The sequence below is a fragment of the Crinia signifera genome, chromosome 7, assembly GCF_055691185.1.
Source record: "Crinia signifera chromosome 7, ASM5569118v1, whole genome shotgun sequence".
Lineage (NCBI taxonomy): Eukaryota > Metazoa > Chordata > Amphibia > Anura > Myobatrachidae > Crinia > Crinia signifera.
Window position 1 is genome coordinate 60,316,410 of NC_139223.1, and position 18,649 is coordinate 60,335,058.

Sequence of the window (18,649 nt, forward strand, 5' to 3'; positions counted from 1 at the left end):
GTCCCTTTGGGATGAAACGCGTAAGATCTTTTATGCTGTTTTAAGTCAGATGTTGGATCAATTATTTAAATTTTACAAGAATCATCAAATTAAGAGAGATTCTTTTTTGTACTGATGTTCAGAATAAATACGGTACTGCTTTCCTAGCACGGCGCCCACGATCTAGATTGTATGTGTGGGGCTGATATCTCAAGCATCTTATGTGTTTGTGCGGCATAAGATGCATGAGATGATGCAATCGACGAGATTTTTACATTGGAACCAATGTAAAAAGGCCCCCAAACCCCAAATTTAATTGCTAACCCCCCCCCTCATGGGTGAAATGGCCCCCCCATTGTTAATGCCACCCCACTATTGATGCCAACCCAAAGTGTGGCGAGCGGGCGGCGGTACGCGTGCTCCGACCTTTTCATACCCCCACTATCCACATCGGCGTGGAGTTGATTCTATATAGTGTGGCGAGCGTAGCGAGCCACCGAGCCCGAAGCGTGGCGAGCGCAGTGAGCCCCGCGAGGGGACTCGGAATACATGTAAAGTAGTCCGCGTGCGCTTGCCACGCTCAGGGCTCGGTGGCTCGCCACACTATATAAAATCAACTCCACGCCGACGTGGATAGTGGGGGTATGAAAAGGTCGGAGGACACGTACCGCCGCCGCTCGCCACGCTTCGGGTTGGCGTTGATAGTGCTGGTTATTGGGGGCTCATAAGATCCATGAGATTAAAAAATCGGGTCCATCGCGTTGATTGTATGCCTTAAGTACCTTAAACTTAAGGCATACAATCAATGAGACGGGCGCCGTGCTAGGAAAGCAGTACCATAAATACTATTCATTTTCAACATTGTGTACCATTTCTGGTGAGAATATAAGAACGCACTTCTATGTCTCTTCTTTTCATTCCTATCCCTTGTGCCTTTATTAACAGCAAGGTGCTATAGAAGTGCTGCCACCCCCTTAGCACGGAAGGTGGTCACAAACCCCCCCTTTTCAATAGATATATAGATATATTATACATATACACACACACACACACACACAGTAAAGTATATATACAATTCTATGTATTCTTCTGATATTTTCTTCTCACAGCTCTGACCAAAAGAATGGAGGCTCACTCTGACCTTGGCGGCCATTTTAAAATATCTGGCAATCATTCCCACAGTTGATTTGGGCAGCCTTATTTGCCTGACATTTGTGACATTAATACAGCATTTAATGTCTTTATATATTTAAATAAAGTGTTTACAACTCAAGCTCTAGAAGTACTTGGCACAATGAAATAAAGCAATCTATTGCAAGGTGGAAACCATCTTTGTGCTACAGAATCAGATCTTCTAAATCTGTTCTGATCAAAAAAAATGTGTGAGCCGCAATTTTTTTTTTTTTTTTAGGGTGAAATGATTGGCTTTTCTTGTGCCATCATAAACGCAGCACACAAAATGACTCCTTCACATTACTGGATCTCATGAACATTAGTTCTGCAGAGAATATGGTCAGTGTGTAGGTGTTAGATTCACTTTTAGCCATTTTTTTTTTAAACCCCTCACCTCCAAAACATATATGTTAAGGTGCATACACACGGTGCAATATATTGCTCAGTGTCCCATTTTCATCTGCGACCAGAGACGGTCGCAGATGAAAATGTCACACTGCCGGGAGAAGAGGCAGGGGAAGTCGCTGGTCGGGGAGCATGCTCCTCTGACCAGCGACCATTCACGAGCTGAAAACGGGAGCGCGCACTCTGCGATTTATCGCCGGTGCACACTCCCATCGCTGGTAATATGGTCGCTCAGCGACCATATTTCCAGCGATATTTGCAATAATCGCCCCCGTGTGTACGCACCTTTTATGTTCAACTCAGAATACAAAACATAACAGCACAATGAACTATGTTATCAGATTATCTCACAAATTAATAGCTGAAAAGCAAATTTTTATGCCCTCGAGTATAAGAATCAAGGACACTGCTCCTGTTACCTATTTATCCCCCATTATCAAATCTGGCAACCTCGCAGTAGTCCAATATTTGCACCAAAGTTCTGGAAGGAATTTCCTTTTACTGCCAAATTGTCTCCCAAAGATACGGAAAAATGCTGTAACCATTGTGCACAAGAAGATTAATTCTTTTTCAGTAGGAGTATTACATGTATACTGAAATCTTAAACTCACAAGTAGATATGTTAGAATGTCAATATCTGTAGATGTTATCCCCCCATATTCACATATTTTAAAAATGGTTTAATTTGATAAAGTTAATCCACACTATTTCACTTAAATTTAACTACATTAATTATGTGTTTCTTACAAGACAAAATAAAACAATTCAAAACTCCTTACACAAATACTTAGGCGTCTTATAACCAAATGTTTATACATCTCTATCACTGCTCTTTATTAGGATAAGGTCATTCCATTTCTACTTTATAACGGATGTTATGCTACCTCTATGTATGGCATTGCATAACCTGGGTGGCACCTTAGAACTATGGGAGGTATTTTATCCATATTTAAAAAAAAAAAAAACGAACTTCGTTTCAAAATGGCCGATTTCAAGATGGCACCCATGTTTGGTACCTAACCTAAAAGATAGCCCACCACACCCATACCTTACTGGAGTATTCAGTTTTTCCCATTTCCTCTACAGTTTTTGAAACAAAAGGGGTGCACTGTAACTTTTTGAATCCCCCTGTATATATAATTTTGGCCGACAAAATAAAAAAACACAATTGTGCTCAGTCTCTTTAGGTCAGTGAAATATCATTCTTTGGTTTTGTATTGTGCTGCTTCTCCCAATAAACCCAACCATGGGCTCTTACTAGAATTGCTAATAATGTGGTGACTTCTGAATCCATCTTGTTGTGTGAGCAGAGAACCAGCGACTTGTGAGAAACGTAATTGCTGTTGCTGCTCGGTGTGTGACTCGCATCATTCGCTACTTCTAGAAGGCAGCTGTTAATTTTATACATAGATGATGCAAGCTTTTTGTATCAGCAAAACCACATTTTACATATTGGGCTAATTTTTTTAATTTTATTTTTTAGGTACTTGTTTCCTAGAACGGCCACAATCGTGAGTGATCATGGCTCTTAATTAAGGGACAAGATCCTCACGATGTGGCCGATTTTTTACAATTTTTTCACTTTGAATGACAGAAATCGGGTCAATCGGTCGGTCGCGACCAATTAAAATCGGCCGCGATGCGACCGACCGATTCACCCGATTTTTCCATAGACTTCAATGTTAAAAAATCTTTTAACATTGAAATCGGGAGGATCGCGTTGGTCTTGTGCCATTATAATGGCACAAGATGAGATGGTCTTGATTAAGTCCATCTCACATAGGGAAAAATGATAAAAAAGGTGAAATGGGCCAATATGACCCATTTCACATTTTTTATGTGCCCGCCATGACCCCACGATAGACGTCAACCCGAAGCGTGGCGAGCGCAGCGAGTCCGCGAGGGGCGGCGGTACGCGTCCTCCGACCTTTTCATTCCCCTACTATCCACGTCGGCGTGGAGTTGAGAATATATAGTGTGGCGAGCGCAGCGAGCCACCGAGCCCGAAGCGTGGCGAGCGCAGCGAGCCCCGCGAGGGGACGCGTATACCTGTGAAGTTATACGCGTCCGCTCGCCACGCTTCGGGCTCGGTGGCTCGCTGCGCTCGCCACACTATATATTCTCAACTCGACGCCGACGTGGATAGTAGGGGAATGAAAAGGTCGGAGGACGCGCAACGCCGCCCCTCGCGGGCTCGCTGCGCTCGCCACGCTTCGGGTTGACGTCTATCGTGGGGTCTAGCCCACTTAGTAACATTTGGGGGGGCAATTGGAAAAAATGGGGTGAAAAAAAAAAAAAATCGGGTGAAAAATCGGTCGATCGGATCGGTCGCATCGCATGCGACCAAATCGCATGCGATGCGATCGATCCGATTTTTTATCTTACGACCACAACGATCTAAATCGTTGTGGCCGTGCTAGGAAACAAGTACCATTTTTTATTTATAAATTATACACACACTTACATAAAGGGATTTTTGTAAGAACTTACCGTTCAAATCCCTTTCTCTGATATGGTCCTGGTGACACAGCTCAACATTGGGATGTAGGAGGGTCCGTAGGAGCCAGGCACCTATCCTAAAGCTTTTGGAGGGTAGGCTCCTCCCTTCTGCATCCCAGACTCCTCAGTTCCATCTTTCAAAGCCACTGTAATACATTAACTCAGTACAAACACCTGCACATATTATATGCACAATTTCAAAAATAACTTTTCAACCATATATAACATGAAACATCATGAACACTGGCATACTTACTGAGCGTAAGGGAGGGATCGCTGTGTCACCAGGACCATATCAGAGAAAGGGATTCGAACGTTAAGTTCTTACAAAAATCCCTTTTTCTCTTTCAATGGTCCTGGTGACACAGCTCAACATTGGGACGTTCCAGAGCCGATCCTTTGGGTGGGTACGCTCAGGTCTGCAGCTCTCATCACTGCTCGCCCGAATGATGTGTCCTCCGACGCAAACTCATGGAACCTATAGAATTTGGCAAAAGTGTGAACAGATGACCAAGTGGCGGCCCTGCAAACCTGCTCAGCCGTGGCCCCATGTCGAACCACCCTGGCGGTATGCGCATTAATCCTGGCCGGCACAGGCCTACCAACCTTAGTATATGCAAAGGCAATGACAGAACGCAACCACCAAGCAATGGTCTGCTTAGAGGCAGGCCAACCAATCTTGTGCACATCATACAAGACTAGCAAAGTATCAGTCTTCCTGACACCCTTCACCCTGTCCACATAAATGCGCAAGGCGCGCACAATATCCAAATTCCTCAATTTGTCCCTTTTTCTAGAACCCTCTGGGGGTTGAAACACAGGCAGAACTATCTCCTGATTCAGATGAAAAGCAGAGACTACTTTTGGCAAAAATTGGGGTACTGTTCGAAGAACAGGCGTCATCATGAAAAATAAGAAAAGGAGACTTGCATGACAACGCTCCCACCTCTTATACTCTCTTAGCTGACGCAACAGCCAACAAAAACACAAGCTTCCATGTAAGGAACTTAAGGTCAGCCGACCTCAGCGGCTCAAAGGGCACCTTTTGAAGACACTCCAGTACCAGCGATAAATTCCATGGAGCCACTGGTTGCTTGTAGGGAGGGTTCAATCTTGAAACCCCTTGCAGGAAAGTTTGCACCTCCGGTAGCAAAGCTATCCTTTTCTGGTAATAAATCGACAAGGCCGATATCTGTACCTTGAGTGATTGTAGGCTTAACCCAGAAGAAAAACCATCCTGCAAAAACTCCAACAATTTTGAAAGTCGAAGCCGCGATGCATGCGACTTCTGCCTTTCACACCACCTAATATAGGTCTTCCAGACCCTATAATAGTTTGCTGAAGACACTGAGGGGCAGATTTATTAAGCTTGGAGAAGAGATAAACTAGAAATAAAGTGGAGAAAAGGTAAAAGGAGATAAAGCACCAGCCAATCAGCTGTGTTTGAAAAAGACAGTTGGGAGTTGATTGGCTGGTGCTTTATCTCCTTTTACCTTTTCTCAGCTTTATCTCTTCTCCAAGCTTAATAAATCTGCCCCTGACTTCCTAGCTTTTACCATGGTGTTAACCACAGCCTCCGATAAACCCTTGTTCTTCAAGATGGCGGTTTCAATAGCCAAGCCGTCAAATTTAGCCAAGCTGAATCCATGTGTAAGAACGGCCCTTGGTTTAACAGATCTGACCTCAGAGGTAGACGCCACGAGTCCACAGACAATCTCTGAAGCCTCGAGTACCAGGACCTCCTTGGCCAATCCGGAGCTACTAGAATCACCGGAATTCCTTGGGACTGGATTCTTTTCAATACTCTCGCCAGCATTGGAAACGACGGAAAGGCATAAAGCAGATTCCCCTCCCAGGGAATAGTCATTGCATTCACTGCTTCGGCCCGTGGATCTCTTGTCCTGGCATAGAACCTGGGCACCTGATGATTTAACCTCGATGCCATCAGGTCCACCTCCGGAGTTCCCCACTTCAGTGTAATCTGATGAAACACCTGTGGGTTCAGGCTCCATTCCCCTTCTAGCAGCTCCTCCCTGCTCAGGAAATCGGCCTCAATATTCTCCACCCCCGGGATGAATATGGCTGACAACGTTGGAACATTCTGTTCCGCCCACAAGAAGATCCAGGAAACCTCCCACATGGCCAGCTTGCTGCGTGTGCCTCCCTGATGATTCAGGTACGCCACAGCCGTGGCGTTGTCGGTCTGAATCCTTAAAGGAAGACCCTGCAATCTTTCTCCTGCCAGAGATATCACTTTCCACACAGTCCGCAGTTCCAGGATATTGATCGGCAAGGCAGACTCCTCCGAGGTCCATAAGCCCTGGAGGCGCAGGTCCAAAACCACTGCCCCCAGCCCCTGAAACAGCCAGACCCAAGACTGCAGATACTGACCCCACTGAAGGGAATCCACCTCCATCCACCAATGCAGGGAAGACCATGTCTCTGGAGACAACACTATGTGCTCTGACTTCATGGTCTGAGTATTCCAAGATGTCAGGATGTTCCAATGGAACACTCGAGAGTGGAACCTGGCGAACTGTAGCATCTCGAAAGTCGCCACTATTTTCCCCAACAGTTTGAGACACCTCCAAACCGATGGGCTCTGAGACGCCAGGATCTCCCGCACCAAGGAGGCCAGGTCCCTGGCCTTTGTCTCTTGTAGGAATACCCGATGAAGATGGGTATCCAGGACAACTCCCAGGAACTGGAGTCTCTGTGACGGCACCAACTGAGACTTTTGTAAATTTAAAAGCCAACCGTGAGCCTGCAAAAACCTGATGGCTTCTGCCAAGTGACTCTGCAACTTTTCCGCCGACTCTGCTTTGAACAGCAGGTCGTCCAAATACGGAATCACGGTGATTCCCCTCAGTTGGAGGGCCGCCGCCATTACTGACATTATTTTGGTGAATACCCTTGGTGCTGTGGCCAGACCAAAGGGCAACGCCTGGAATTGCAAATGCAGGTCTCCTATCACAAACCTCAAGAGAGCCTGATGTTCCGGATGGATTGGCACATGAAGATATGCGTCCTGGACATCCATGGACGCCAAAAATTCTCCCTGGTCCAGGCTTAGCAGCACAGACCGTAGAGATTCCATCTTGAAATGGTCTACCCACAGATGGAGATTCAAGGACTTTAGATTTAAGATTGGTCTGAAAGACCCGTCTGGTTTGGGCACCAAAAACAGAGTGGAATAAAAGCCTTTCTTCCACTCTGCTCGAGGGACCGGGATAACCACACCTTTCTCTAAGATTGAGCCGCCGCCAAAAGAGCAACACGGAGCCGCGACTCCTTTGACAGTGGTGTAGGAATGAATCTTCTCGGGGGAAGACCTTTGAAGGGAATTCTGTAACCCTGGGATACAATGTTTAGCACCCAGGAATCCCGGCCCAACAATGCCCACGCAGCCCTGAACCATCTCAGACGCCCCCCCCCACCTTGACCACCGCTGGGGTATTCCCCAGGTAGTCATGCGGAGGGCTTGTCCTCTCCTTTGGTGCTTGGTTTCTTATGAAAGGAACCAAACTTTGACTTTGGGCCCTTGCCCCTGGAGGACTGAAACTTTCCCCTAAAAGACTGTCCTTTAAAACAACAGCTTTTCTTTAAAAGCTAATGCCTCTAAGGCCTTTTTTGATTCATTATCCGCCTCCCAGGCTTTAAGCCAAAGCACTCTCCTGGCATTGACGGACACTGTGGAAACTCTGGAAGCCATTTTAAGAGCTTCCTCCTCAGCCTCAAGCACATACTCCGCAGCTGCTTTAAACTTCTCAGCAAGCAGCAACACACATGGATCAGCATGTAAAATTGTACACAGGTCATTGGCCCACACAATCATGGCCTTAGAGACCCAGGCTGAAGCTATAGAAGGGCGTAAAGTGTAGCCTACCCCCTCAAATATTGCCTTGAGGTTACCTTTCAGCTTCTTGTCTACGGGGTCCTTAAAGGCTTCCCCCCCTGGACAGGTAGCACCGTGGCTTTAGAAAGCCATGCCACAGAAGCATCTACCACCGTAACTTTTTCCCAGAGGTCTGCATGAGCCTCAGGCATGGGGTATAGACTTAAAAATCTCTTAGGCATCTGCAGCCTTTTATCGGGCGTTTTCCAAGCCCCTTCCAATAAATCCTGTAAACCTTCATCCGCAGGGAAGGTAACAGTTTCCTTACGCTGCCTTTTAAAAACACCTTTTGCAGGAGTTTTATCCTCCACAGAAAAGTTCAAAGCCTGTTTAACAGCAGTATTCAAATCCTCCACCCCTGAGGCCGAGGAATCCTCAGTCATCACCCTGATCCCAGGGGATGTCTGTGTACTCTCCCTCTTCATCAGCAACAAGCAATGGCACTGAATAAGACCTTTTAGGGGTCCTCACAGTATCACCATCAAATTTGTCTAACAAATCATTAAACCTGCTGATCCCCTTAGCAGTATCCTGCATGACCTGTAAGAAACCAGGATCTGCCTGGGTCAGAGGCAAGGAGCCAGAGGACTGCTGAGATGATGACATAGGTCTCGGGGAAGCTACGAAGACATCACTCTGCCTGTCCAGCAATTGCACTAAGGCATTAACAGACCTGCCCAGGGCACTGGCCCACGCAGGTTCCGATTGCTCTAACCTCTGGGGTTCACTCCCCATGGGTCTCACAGCAGCGCAAGTAATACACAAGCCCCCCTTGGCCATCTGCCCAGGGACAAAATTCAGTGTACAAACACTGCAGGCGCTCAATGCATTAAGGGCTCCATCCCCCAAAGCCACAGACTGTTGCTCAGACATGATGTAAAATTAACACAGTCACAGCGCAAAATGTACAGGCGTTTTATACAGAGCCAATGTACTCAGTCACTTATCTGTCTGAAGCGTTCACAGTGGGGAAAACGATGCCCAGGAAATCCAATAACTCTGCCAGGATCTGTCAGCCAGCTCAGCTCCGCTGCAAGCGTTCAGAATGGCGCCAAAACAGAATGAGGGAAGAGACCAAGTCCCTGCTGCTGCGGGGTCTGTGGCTTTTGGCGCCAACCACCCCCAGACAGCCGCTCCCACTGCAGGATCTCCAAGTTCCAGTGTCTCCCCCTCTGCTGGGGACCACTTGGAACATGCCTGTAACACACTGCTGTCCTCTCATATAGGAGCTCAGTGTGTAAGCGCCACAGAAAATGGCCGCCGCCATCACGGAGCGCCTGTCCCCCATAATCCCCACCTAGCGTGAAGCCTGTTTCAGAGCGCTCCGGAGCACAGGCAGCTTCTTAATAGAAGCTGTAAGCGCTGCACAGGGAGACCAGACAGTGTCTCCCCCATGCACAGTGAGCTGACAGGACGCGCTTCTGTCAGCTCCTGCTGCGCTGTCAGTGTGAGGATTCAGTAAGAATCCTCACACTGTGCCTACCTAGCTAGTGTAAAAGTTAATAAAATAAAAAACTCCTAACTAACTCTAATCCTTCGGCTGCTCCAGCAGCCCTTTAGAATAGCACCCACTCCAGTGGGCACCTAACACAAACTGAGGAGTCTGGGATGCAGAAGGGAGGAGCCTACCCTCCAAAAGCTTTAGGATAGGTGCCTGGCTCCTACGGACCCTCCTACATCCCAATGTTGAGCTGTGTCACCAGGACCATTGAAAGAGAAATATAATTCAAGGTAGCCGACACTCCCACAATTTATTGAACCTATCATCGGGGAACATCATTACCTGTAAATAAGCAGCTACTCCCTGGCTGGAAGTCCTGCTTCACCCCGGGTGAGCATTTAAAAAGGTAAGACCTTTGATCTTTGATGTTCCTGGATGACTGCTTTAAAATATATATAATGCTCCAGCTCTCCCATTACAGGTACAAAAAACAAAACCTATGTTAATGATATGCAGCACTCACTAGAAGTGATGAAAACATTGCCAACATTTCAGAGCACCGGTGCTCTTTTATCAAGAATACCGTGGTGTGACAGGCAATAAAGATATTCGTGTAGCCTATCGATTCCACATTATGGCCTTTATTCAGATCTGATCGCAGTACAAATTTGTTTAGAAAATGGGCAAATCCATGTGCACTGCAGGTGGGGCAGATGCAGCACGTGGAGAGAGAGTGTTAGATTTGTGTGAGTTATTTTGTTTCTGTGCAGGGTAAATACTGGCTGCATTATTTTTACACTGCACTTTAGATTTCAGTTTCAACACACCCCACTGAAATTTAACTTTCTCGGCACATGTTACATCTGCCCCACCTGCAGTGCTCATGGTTTTGCCCATTTTCCAAACAAATTTGTACTGTGATCAAATCTGAGTAAGGGCCTGTGTGTATGAATATTCTAAAAGACACAAAGGTCTGCTCAATGCTTTGGTCCAGTGGACCTCGATCACGTAATAGGTGTTCTTGATTAAGGTCCACAAGACTGGAACACTGTACAGACCTTAGGGGGTATCCAATTACTTACGCTAATTAACAAGAACAGGATAATAGAAAAGTGCCAACTGCATGGAGACATCAGATGTAGGACTGGAGTACTGTATATTGCACCTCTATATAAAAGTCTTCCTGCATTTGTGTGGGCACCGCTCATCCCTTCTCTGCGCTGTTCTGTTTCTTGCCTTCTTACCTTGACATCTTTAGAAGTTGGCCACATGCAGACACACAGGTGTTTGGAGCATACATTGGGCCAAATGTATAATTAACCTTTAAGAAGAGTTACAGTACAGGGAGGGGTATTCAATCTCCCGCCGCTATTCCAGACAGGGGAAATTGTGGCGGGGCCCTATTCAATACAGACTTTTCTCAAAGCATTGAACAGGGATCTCGACAGAATGGACCTGACTTTAGCCGCAGCTCGACGATCCATGGCCGTATTTTGTGGCCACGCCCTCTTCTCGGTGTTCGGCAGGCAGGACATTGAATTCCACCTGCAGAATAACTGCCAAGCCAGCCAAGAACGGGACAGGGTCGTGACACGGGATTGAATATACCAATAGGAGCTGATTGGCTGATATTGTATCACTCTAACTGTCATTTCTCAAAGATAGCCTTTAACAAGGCAGTTGGGGGCAGATTAGCTGGTACTTTATTACCCTCTGCTTTATCTCTTGCTAAGTCTTAATACATCTGCTGGATTACCACCAAAGGCCCAAACACACTGGGCGACAGAGCGGAAAGCAGCTCAGTTTGGTCTTTTATCCCGCTATGGAACGTTGTCCACCTCTATGCACGGAGTGATTTTCAGCCCAGCGAATTTCCCCATCATTGTCCTTACATGCTGGGCAAAATCGCCCATTGTGTATGGACTTTAAATGACACCAACCTGAAAGTGATTATTTATTTAGTTTCTTATATAGCGCAGCAGATTCCGTTGTGCTTTACAATTGTGATGCAGACTTTGGTATATGGCAGCATGTAATAAGCAGCATTTGGCCTCATGTAAAACTATTTCCCTATAGATTTTATACATGTGAGCATAGTCTCCATGGGTGTGGATCGTATTGTTGACCCGACTTAGGTTGACAGTCATTAGGTCGACACCATTGGGTTGACAGGCAACTAGGTCGACAGGGTTCTAGGTCGACATGGGACAAGGTCAACGTGTGTTTAGGTCGTCAGGTCACTTTTTTTTACCCGAATGTCGACACAGTCGACATGGACACAGTTGAAAGTCAACCGCAGCCCCTCGTGATGCTTCGGGCACACTATTTTATTCTCCCACCACGCCCTAGTGGATGGTAGGGCATAAAATACCGCCTGTCGGCACATGTCAGCTCAAAAAACAGTGAAAACCCATGTCTACATCGTGACCTGTCAACCTAGACACCTGTCGACCTTCATCCATGTCGACCTAGAACCTTGTCGACCTTGTTGCCTGTCGACCTAAGTCGGGTCGACAATACGACCGTATCCCGTCTCATAGGGCATCATTTGCAATACCCAGTCCTGTTTTATATCGCTGCCACTAATAAAGTTATTCTTGCAAACGTCATTTGTACATGAAAGCCTAAAATGTTTAGAGAATACAAAGAAAAAGACTTAAACACGCAGGCTATAAATATATAACTTTTATTCTCAATATTAAATAGTGTTTTAAATTACAAGCAGTTTGAATCACACTAAGCATGATAATCAAATGTACAATAAAAATTTTACAAATTAAAAATGTACACCATTTAAAGACCATTAGACCTGGAAATTCATCCAATAAGATATTGCCGTATACCTTATAAACTGGTTTTAAGTTATAACATAAAACAATCCCCAGCCTAAAACACTCATTCATTAATGAGATTGTACATCAGTATTGTGCATATGTGCACCAGAATCACTGTAAATAAAGTTTTCTGTTGTTCTCTGCAGTCCTCATGGTTCTCTACCACAGTAAGGCCCCATACACACAGGCATTAATGTAGTGCATTTAATGTATGCACCTGAAACATGCATTGCGTCTGATGATGTGGAAAATATTAAGATCACATATAGAAGGATAATTTATTTAGATACCCTTGAATTGATTTTTCAATGCCGTGTGTACGAGTCCTTGTAAACCAGTTTTCACACTGCATTAGTTCAGGAAAATACTTAATAATAATGGACAACTTGCCATTGTGTACATTTTTCATTTAAGGCAAGTTTAGTGTCTGAACTAATCAGCCCTGCCAATTCCTAACTAAGACCGATCTTTCACCATTCAATATCTGCGTGCACACTGGATACTCGGTACAATGTAGTACTCAGTAAGTAGCTGGCTGCAGCTGTGTATAATTGTGTAGAACTGTGTTTTTATTCTCAGACACATACTGTATACAACATCTCCTTTTGTTTGTAACCATAAGCAAAATGGAAGTTTGAAGGTACAAGATCAGCAGCATCAGATCGTTCAGGTAAACACAGGATGGCTGGGATGTTCAAGGCATTAGGGCCAGGAAACATGCGTACAAAAAGACACAGACCAAGACCCTGCCACTCCAAGAAAATGGGGACAAAAAGGCTGGGAACACTGCTCAGATCCGCCCCCAAAATACCCGCAGCCTGATTGGCAGGTACAGCATGCAAGAACAGTTCTGCACAGTCACAGAATAGATCTTGTGGATGCAACTCCCTATCTGAGATGCATGTAAACCATTGGGTTTACATACACCTTTGAATCAGACTCACTGTCTAAGGATTTAAAAATGATGGGAGACATTGATGCAATTTATTTTTGATTCTAGACCACCATGGCGACCACAGTCACATGGCACACAATGTAGCGACACAGGCAGTTTGGAAAGTCTCTCCCCCAACATGACATGTGTTTTCTTGCCATTTAGGAAAAAGAATCTCTGTGGCAATGCAAACTTAGAGTTTGGGAACCATGGCATTGCAATTACCTGTAGACTGGTTTTTCTAAATCCCCTAAATTGCCTAACATAGCAGTAACTGGTGTAGCAAGCTGCGTTAGGGCGATGTATTGCAAACCATGTAAAACAAAGGCAAACAGACTGTGTTTGAAGTCAGCGAGTGATGGAGGAAAGTAACTACCTAGGTGCGCTGCCTGACCTCCAGCAGGCAATACAGGATGGCTCTTCTTTGAAATCATATCGGCCAAGAACACCTTGGCTTTTATTGTTATTCAAGAAATGAATAAATGTTCACTCTATTATAAAACATTTGTCATGATAAAGAAGGGTGCCATGTGTTATCACAGGGGTAATGATATGGGGCAGTATAGGGAACTATACATAGTCCAATTTCAGTAGGAATTTAATCACGCTAAAGGAACAGCCGGGAGTGCCAATCTGGTGTGGTAAGAGACACCCTGGCACTATACATGTACCAGAACGGCTTAGGTCAGATTATCCTAACAAGAACTATAGATAGTTATGTATAGATCTATAAAATTAGCTGCCTTAATATATGACAAGCGTTTATTAATTTGATATTGTTTTGGGTTGGAGGCGGTTGAGCCTGTAGGTGATAATACTTTAGTAAAAGCGGCCAACAAGTAACCCAAAGCAGTACATCAGACCAAGGTGGCCCCCATCTTTGGTCCTCTGCCTAGTGTGAAGAGTGTAGTATATGACAGTTTGCGTAGCAGATTATTGAGTGGTGATAGAATACAGTGCATTCATTCAGTCCATGATGAGTTTAGCCATCATCCCCCCCAGCTTGTCCAGTTGGCCACACATTAGCCTGTTTGGGCTATGAGACGCGCCATGCTGGTGCTCCAATCCGAATGCAAGCTGATGGTTCTCTAAACAAAAAGGTAAGGTGTGGGTTTCTAGAGACAAACCACTAATTGGGAAAAATGCCAGGGTCGTTCACAACTGCGCTAACTATTTCTGTGGCCCCTAAAATTCTTGTACACGGCCTGGGTTATGCTCCTCCAACTACACACATTTAGTAAAGCAGGCGTTCTGAGCAACATCTGCCGAAAGACACCAACATTTCTCCATTCAAATCTAACTCAGAAACTATATTAAAGACGGGAACAGAGCGATACAAAAATTAAAAAAAGCACGCCAAATCTAACCAATACATTCACTAATTTACATAGCAAATAGAAGACTGAATGAGACCAGCAGAATGTCCTGCACTTGACAAAACGGATAACAAACTCCATGGAAATGATAACTGCATACATTGCTCACAAACCCCTTATAGCAGCAGAAATGGGACCATTCCAAATCACAGGAATGCGTCAGTCAAGTTCATTAAATTGCATCATTATAAGAGTAAACTGAAGAAGATGCACGGATGTACATGTGCGGTGTTATCCCACAGAAGATTTATGTACAGATATCGGAGAGATCTCTCCGCAGTCAAAACAAATCCAACAGGAAGATCGGTTCTCTTCTTCATTGCCAGGAGTAGACGAGTGCAGCAGTCTCAATGGAGGAGTGCAGACTCTGCAAATCACCGCATTCAATCCGCTGGACCAATTCCCCTGTTCCTGAAGCACCTGGCAAAGGCTCGGGCCCAACAGGCCTGTAAGCTATCCAACCCATTGGTTGCCTTACCCACGTCAATTTAAAGATACAAAAGGTTGGTAAAAGGTAAACACACAATATGTATTTATACCAGAGGTGCGCAGGATATTCCACAAATCGTTACACTAACGGGAATATTGCTTTTTTCACAGACCAACAAAGAGAAAAAAAAAAAAAAACCTTCACAAATAAAAATCGGTACAGCATATCAGATTCTGGGAGTAGGAGTCCCAGGAGCAGCATAATACACCATTTACAATGCAAACCCCCCAAAAAATGGCGACAAATCACAGATAAAATTTACGACAAGCCAGTTTTTTTGTTGTTTGTTTTTTACCCCCTCGATTAAAAATCTCTGTACAGATAGATATGCAAGAAACATTACAGTGCAATAATGAGCAATACATAGTGTTTTAAACATCATTGGATACACAATATCATTTATCATTACATGAGCGGGCACACACACACACACACACACACACCGTAAAGATATATATACCTGTATGTACAAGGTCCGTTATATTAGAGACAAGGTGGACACGGGTGACCTGCACTGTACGGGCTGGATGCGGTTACATCTTTACATACACAAAGAGCGGGGTGATGGCAGTAGAAGTGGAGATGACGGGGCGCATCGCGCAATGACACTGTCTGCACAACCCGCTCCCGTCACAGTTTTCATGCTTACAGTATGTATTTCATGAGACCTCAACTTGGGAGGCTACAATGTTGCACGCGCGGCCTCCACATGGGGAGCAGTAGTTTAAGCACTTGTTCGTTAGGTACAAAGTCAGTCTTTCTCCCCGTCCTCGCTGCTGCCTGGTAATAGACAATGGGAGAAAGAAGGGTCATGTTAGCATACAGATAATTAAAAGTTAACATTCACAAATCCTGCAAAAGTGGAAAAACTAAATTGGTCTTAAAAAAAAAAAGAACCTGACACCAGGTTGTGCATTTATTTGGTTACTATTTCATGAAGTCTTGTTTGTTGTGCAACAGATAAAGAAACATTTAAAGTTTCCTGTGAGCTCGTGCCCAGGCTGATTGAGCAGCTCCAGGCAGTACGTAGTGAGACAGCTTTCCTGAGGTGTAGTATTGTGTAAGAAAACCAGCCTAGGACAGCGCCCTCCACTGCGACAGCTTTCCTGAGGTGTAGTATTGTGTAAGAAAACCAGCCTAGGACAGCGCCCTCCACTGACCGCTTTCCTGAGGTGTAGTATTGTGTAAGAAAACCAGCCTAGGACAGCGCCCTCCACTGTGACAGCTTTCCTGAGGTGTAGTATTGTGTAAGAAAACCAGCCTAGGACAGCGCCCTCCACTGCGACAGCTTTCCTGAGGTGTAGTATTGTGTAAGAAAACCAGCCTAGGACAGCGCCCTCCACTGCGACAGCTTTCCTGAGGTGTAGTATTGTGTAAGAAAACCAGCCTAGGACAGCGCCCTCCACTGCGACAGCTTTCCTGAGGTGTAGTATTGTGTAAGAAAACCAGCCTAGGACAGCGCCCTCCACTGCGACAGCTTTCCTGAGGTGTAGTATTGTGTAAGAAAACCAGCCTAGGACAGCGCCCTCCACTGTGACAGCTTTCCTGAGGTGTAGTATTGTGTAAGAAAACCAGCCTAGGACAGCGCCCTCCACTGTGACAGCTTTCCTGAGGTGTAGTATTGTGTAAGAAAACCAGCCTAGGACAGCGCCCTCCACTGTGACAGCTTTCCTGAGGTGTAGTATTGTGTAAGAAAACCAGCCTAGGACAGCGCCCTCCACTGTGACAGCTTTCCTGAGGTGTAGTATTGTGTAAGAAAACCAGCCTAGGACAGCGCCCTCCACTGTGACAGCTTTCCTGAGGTGTAGTATTGTGTAAGAAAACCAGCCTAGGACAGCGCCCTCCACTGTGACAGCTTTCCTGAGGTGTAGTATTGTGTAAGAAAACCAGCCTGAACGCATCAGGAATCTCTTCCATGCTGTAAATCAGGGATGGGGAACCTTTGGCCCTCTAGCTGTTGTTGAACTACAAATCCAGCATGCCCTGCTACAGTTTTGCTATTTTTCCATGCTAAAACGGTTGCAGGGCATGCTGGGATGTGTAGTTTGCCAACAGCTGGAGGGCCAAAGGTTCCCCATCCCTGCTGTAAACAGTAACACCATCCTCTGGAAGAGGCTTCGCTACTTCACAACTTGGTGAGAATTTTCCTTACATTTCGCAGCCATTAAATATTAACCGCAGTAACAGGTTCCACCTGCTCTTCTCTCAGACCTCCACACATCTGCTTCAATCACACATTAGTTCAATGTCACTTTACAGCTAATCTGGAAATAATACTGTAGGGCTCAGCTGAAAACTTCTGCCACTGAGACTAATCTTATCGTGTGTCATCGTGCATAATGCAAGTGCAAACACGCGTGCTGCGCCAAAATATTAAATAAGGTCTGTCCGAAGCTCTTGGCCATCTGGGATTTATAGGAAATACCTGTGGTTATGTTTTTGTCTCAAACAGGCATGATCTGCTTTCATCTTACCCCCAAGACACAGGTATTACAATTGTATAGAAGCCTAGGATTGTTACATTCCACCTAATGATAAGCGATATAATCACTACTTGAAACACATCACCACTTACACGACGTCAACCGATGCACGACATTCATTGATTAAAGGACACGCTGCAACCTAGGGAGGGATCATACTATTAATTTCTCTGGTTACATTTTAGCACATATTTTGCAGATGTGTCCTCGTACATCTAAGTCTGAATATGCCATGCAGGGTGAGATGACTGGAATGAGCGAGCGCTTGATCTTGTGCATCTCTGCCAACATGTTTTTTTTTACCGAAAATGAATGTTAGGGGGTATGCAATCCAGATCCCTCCGACAGCCATGATTCTGGCCCGTTTGCCGTCTGATCGACTGCAGAACGACAGGCGGGATACAATGTCCCGTCTGCCAATCGGCGCAAAGTTGGCGTGGCCGCGGAAACAGCCGTGGATTAGCGATTTGTGGCCGGGATCATGACAATCCACGCCCGTTATCAGCAGAACTGGCCCGTCAGCTTCTGCAGTTGGGCTCCTTTTGCTTCAATGCAGTTGCTAAAGGACAGCCGCCCGCTATTTTCCCTGTCGGAAATAGCGGCGGCAGATTGCATACCCCCCTTAGTCGGAACACAATGGCAATAGCACGCGCAAGGAGACTGCTGATTAATTTGATATAGGACACATATATTGTGTGCGACTTAGTCTACATGGGAAGCGGTCATCTATTAGAATGAACTTAGGTCTACAGTCATTAGGTCGACTGGCAGGAAGGTCGACCTGACTTAAGGTCGACATGGGCCAAGGTCGACATGACTTAAGGTCGAATTTGCATAAAGGTCGTTATGAGGAAGGTCGACTGGTCATAAGGTCGACATGGGTTTTTCACTGTTTTTGAGCCGACGTGCCGACAGGCGGTATTTCATGCCCTACCATCCACTAGGGCGTGGTGGGAGAATAAAATAGTGTGCCGAGCGCAGCGAGGCACCGTGCCCAAAGCATTGCGAGCGAAGCGAGCGATGCGAGGGTCCGATTCTCATTGCCAACTGTGTCCATGTCGACTGTGTCGACATTCGGATCAAAAAACAGTGAAAAACCCATGTCGACCTTATGACCAGTCGACCTTCATCATGTCGACC

General features: G+C 45.6%; 1 protein-coding gene across 1 annotated transcript in view; it reads right to left on the reverse strand.

Moving 5' to 3' along the window:
- Nucleotides 1–12,062: 12,062 nt before the first annotated feature.
- LMTK2 (lemur tyrosine kinase 2) overlaps nucleotides 12,063–18,649 on the reverse strand; it is a 76,355-nt gene continuing 69,768 nt past the window's right edge. The window contains exon 14 of the mRNA XM_083153180.1: nucleotides 12,063–15,806. Within this exon, the coding sequence (XP_083009306.1) occupies nucleotides 15,778–15,806 (29 nt within the window). The 3' untranslated portion in view covers nucleotides 12,063–15,777. The remainder of the gene's footprint in view (nucleotides 15,807–18,649) is intronic.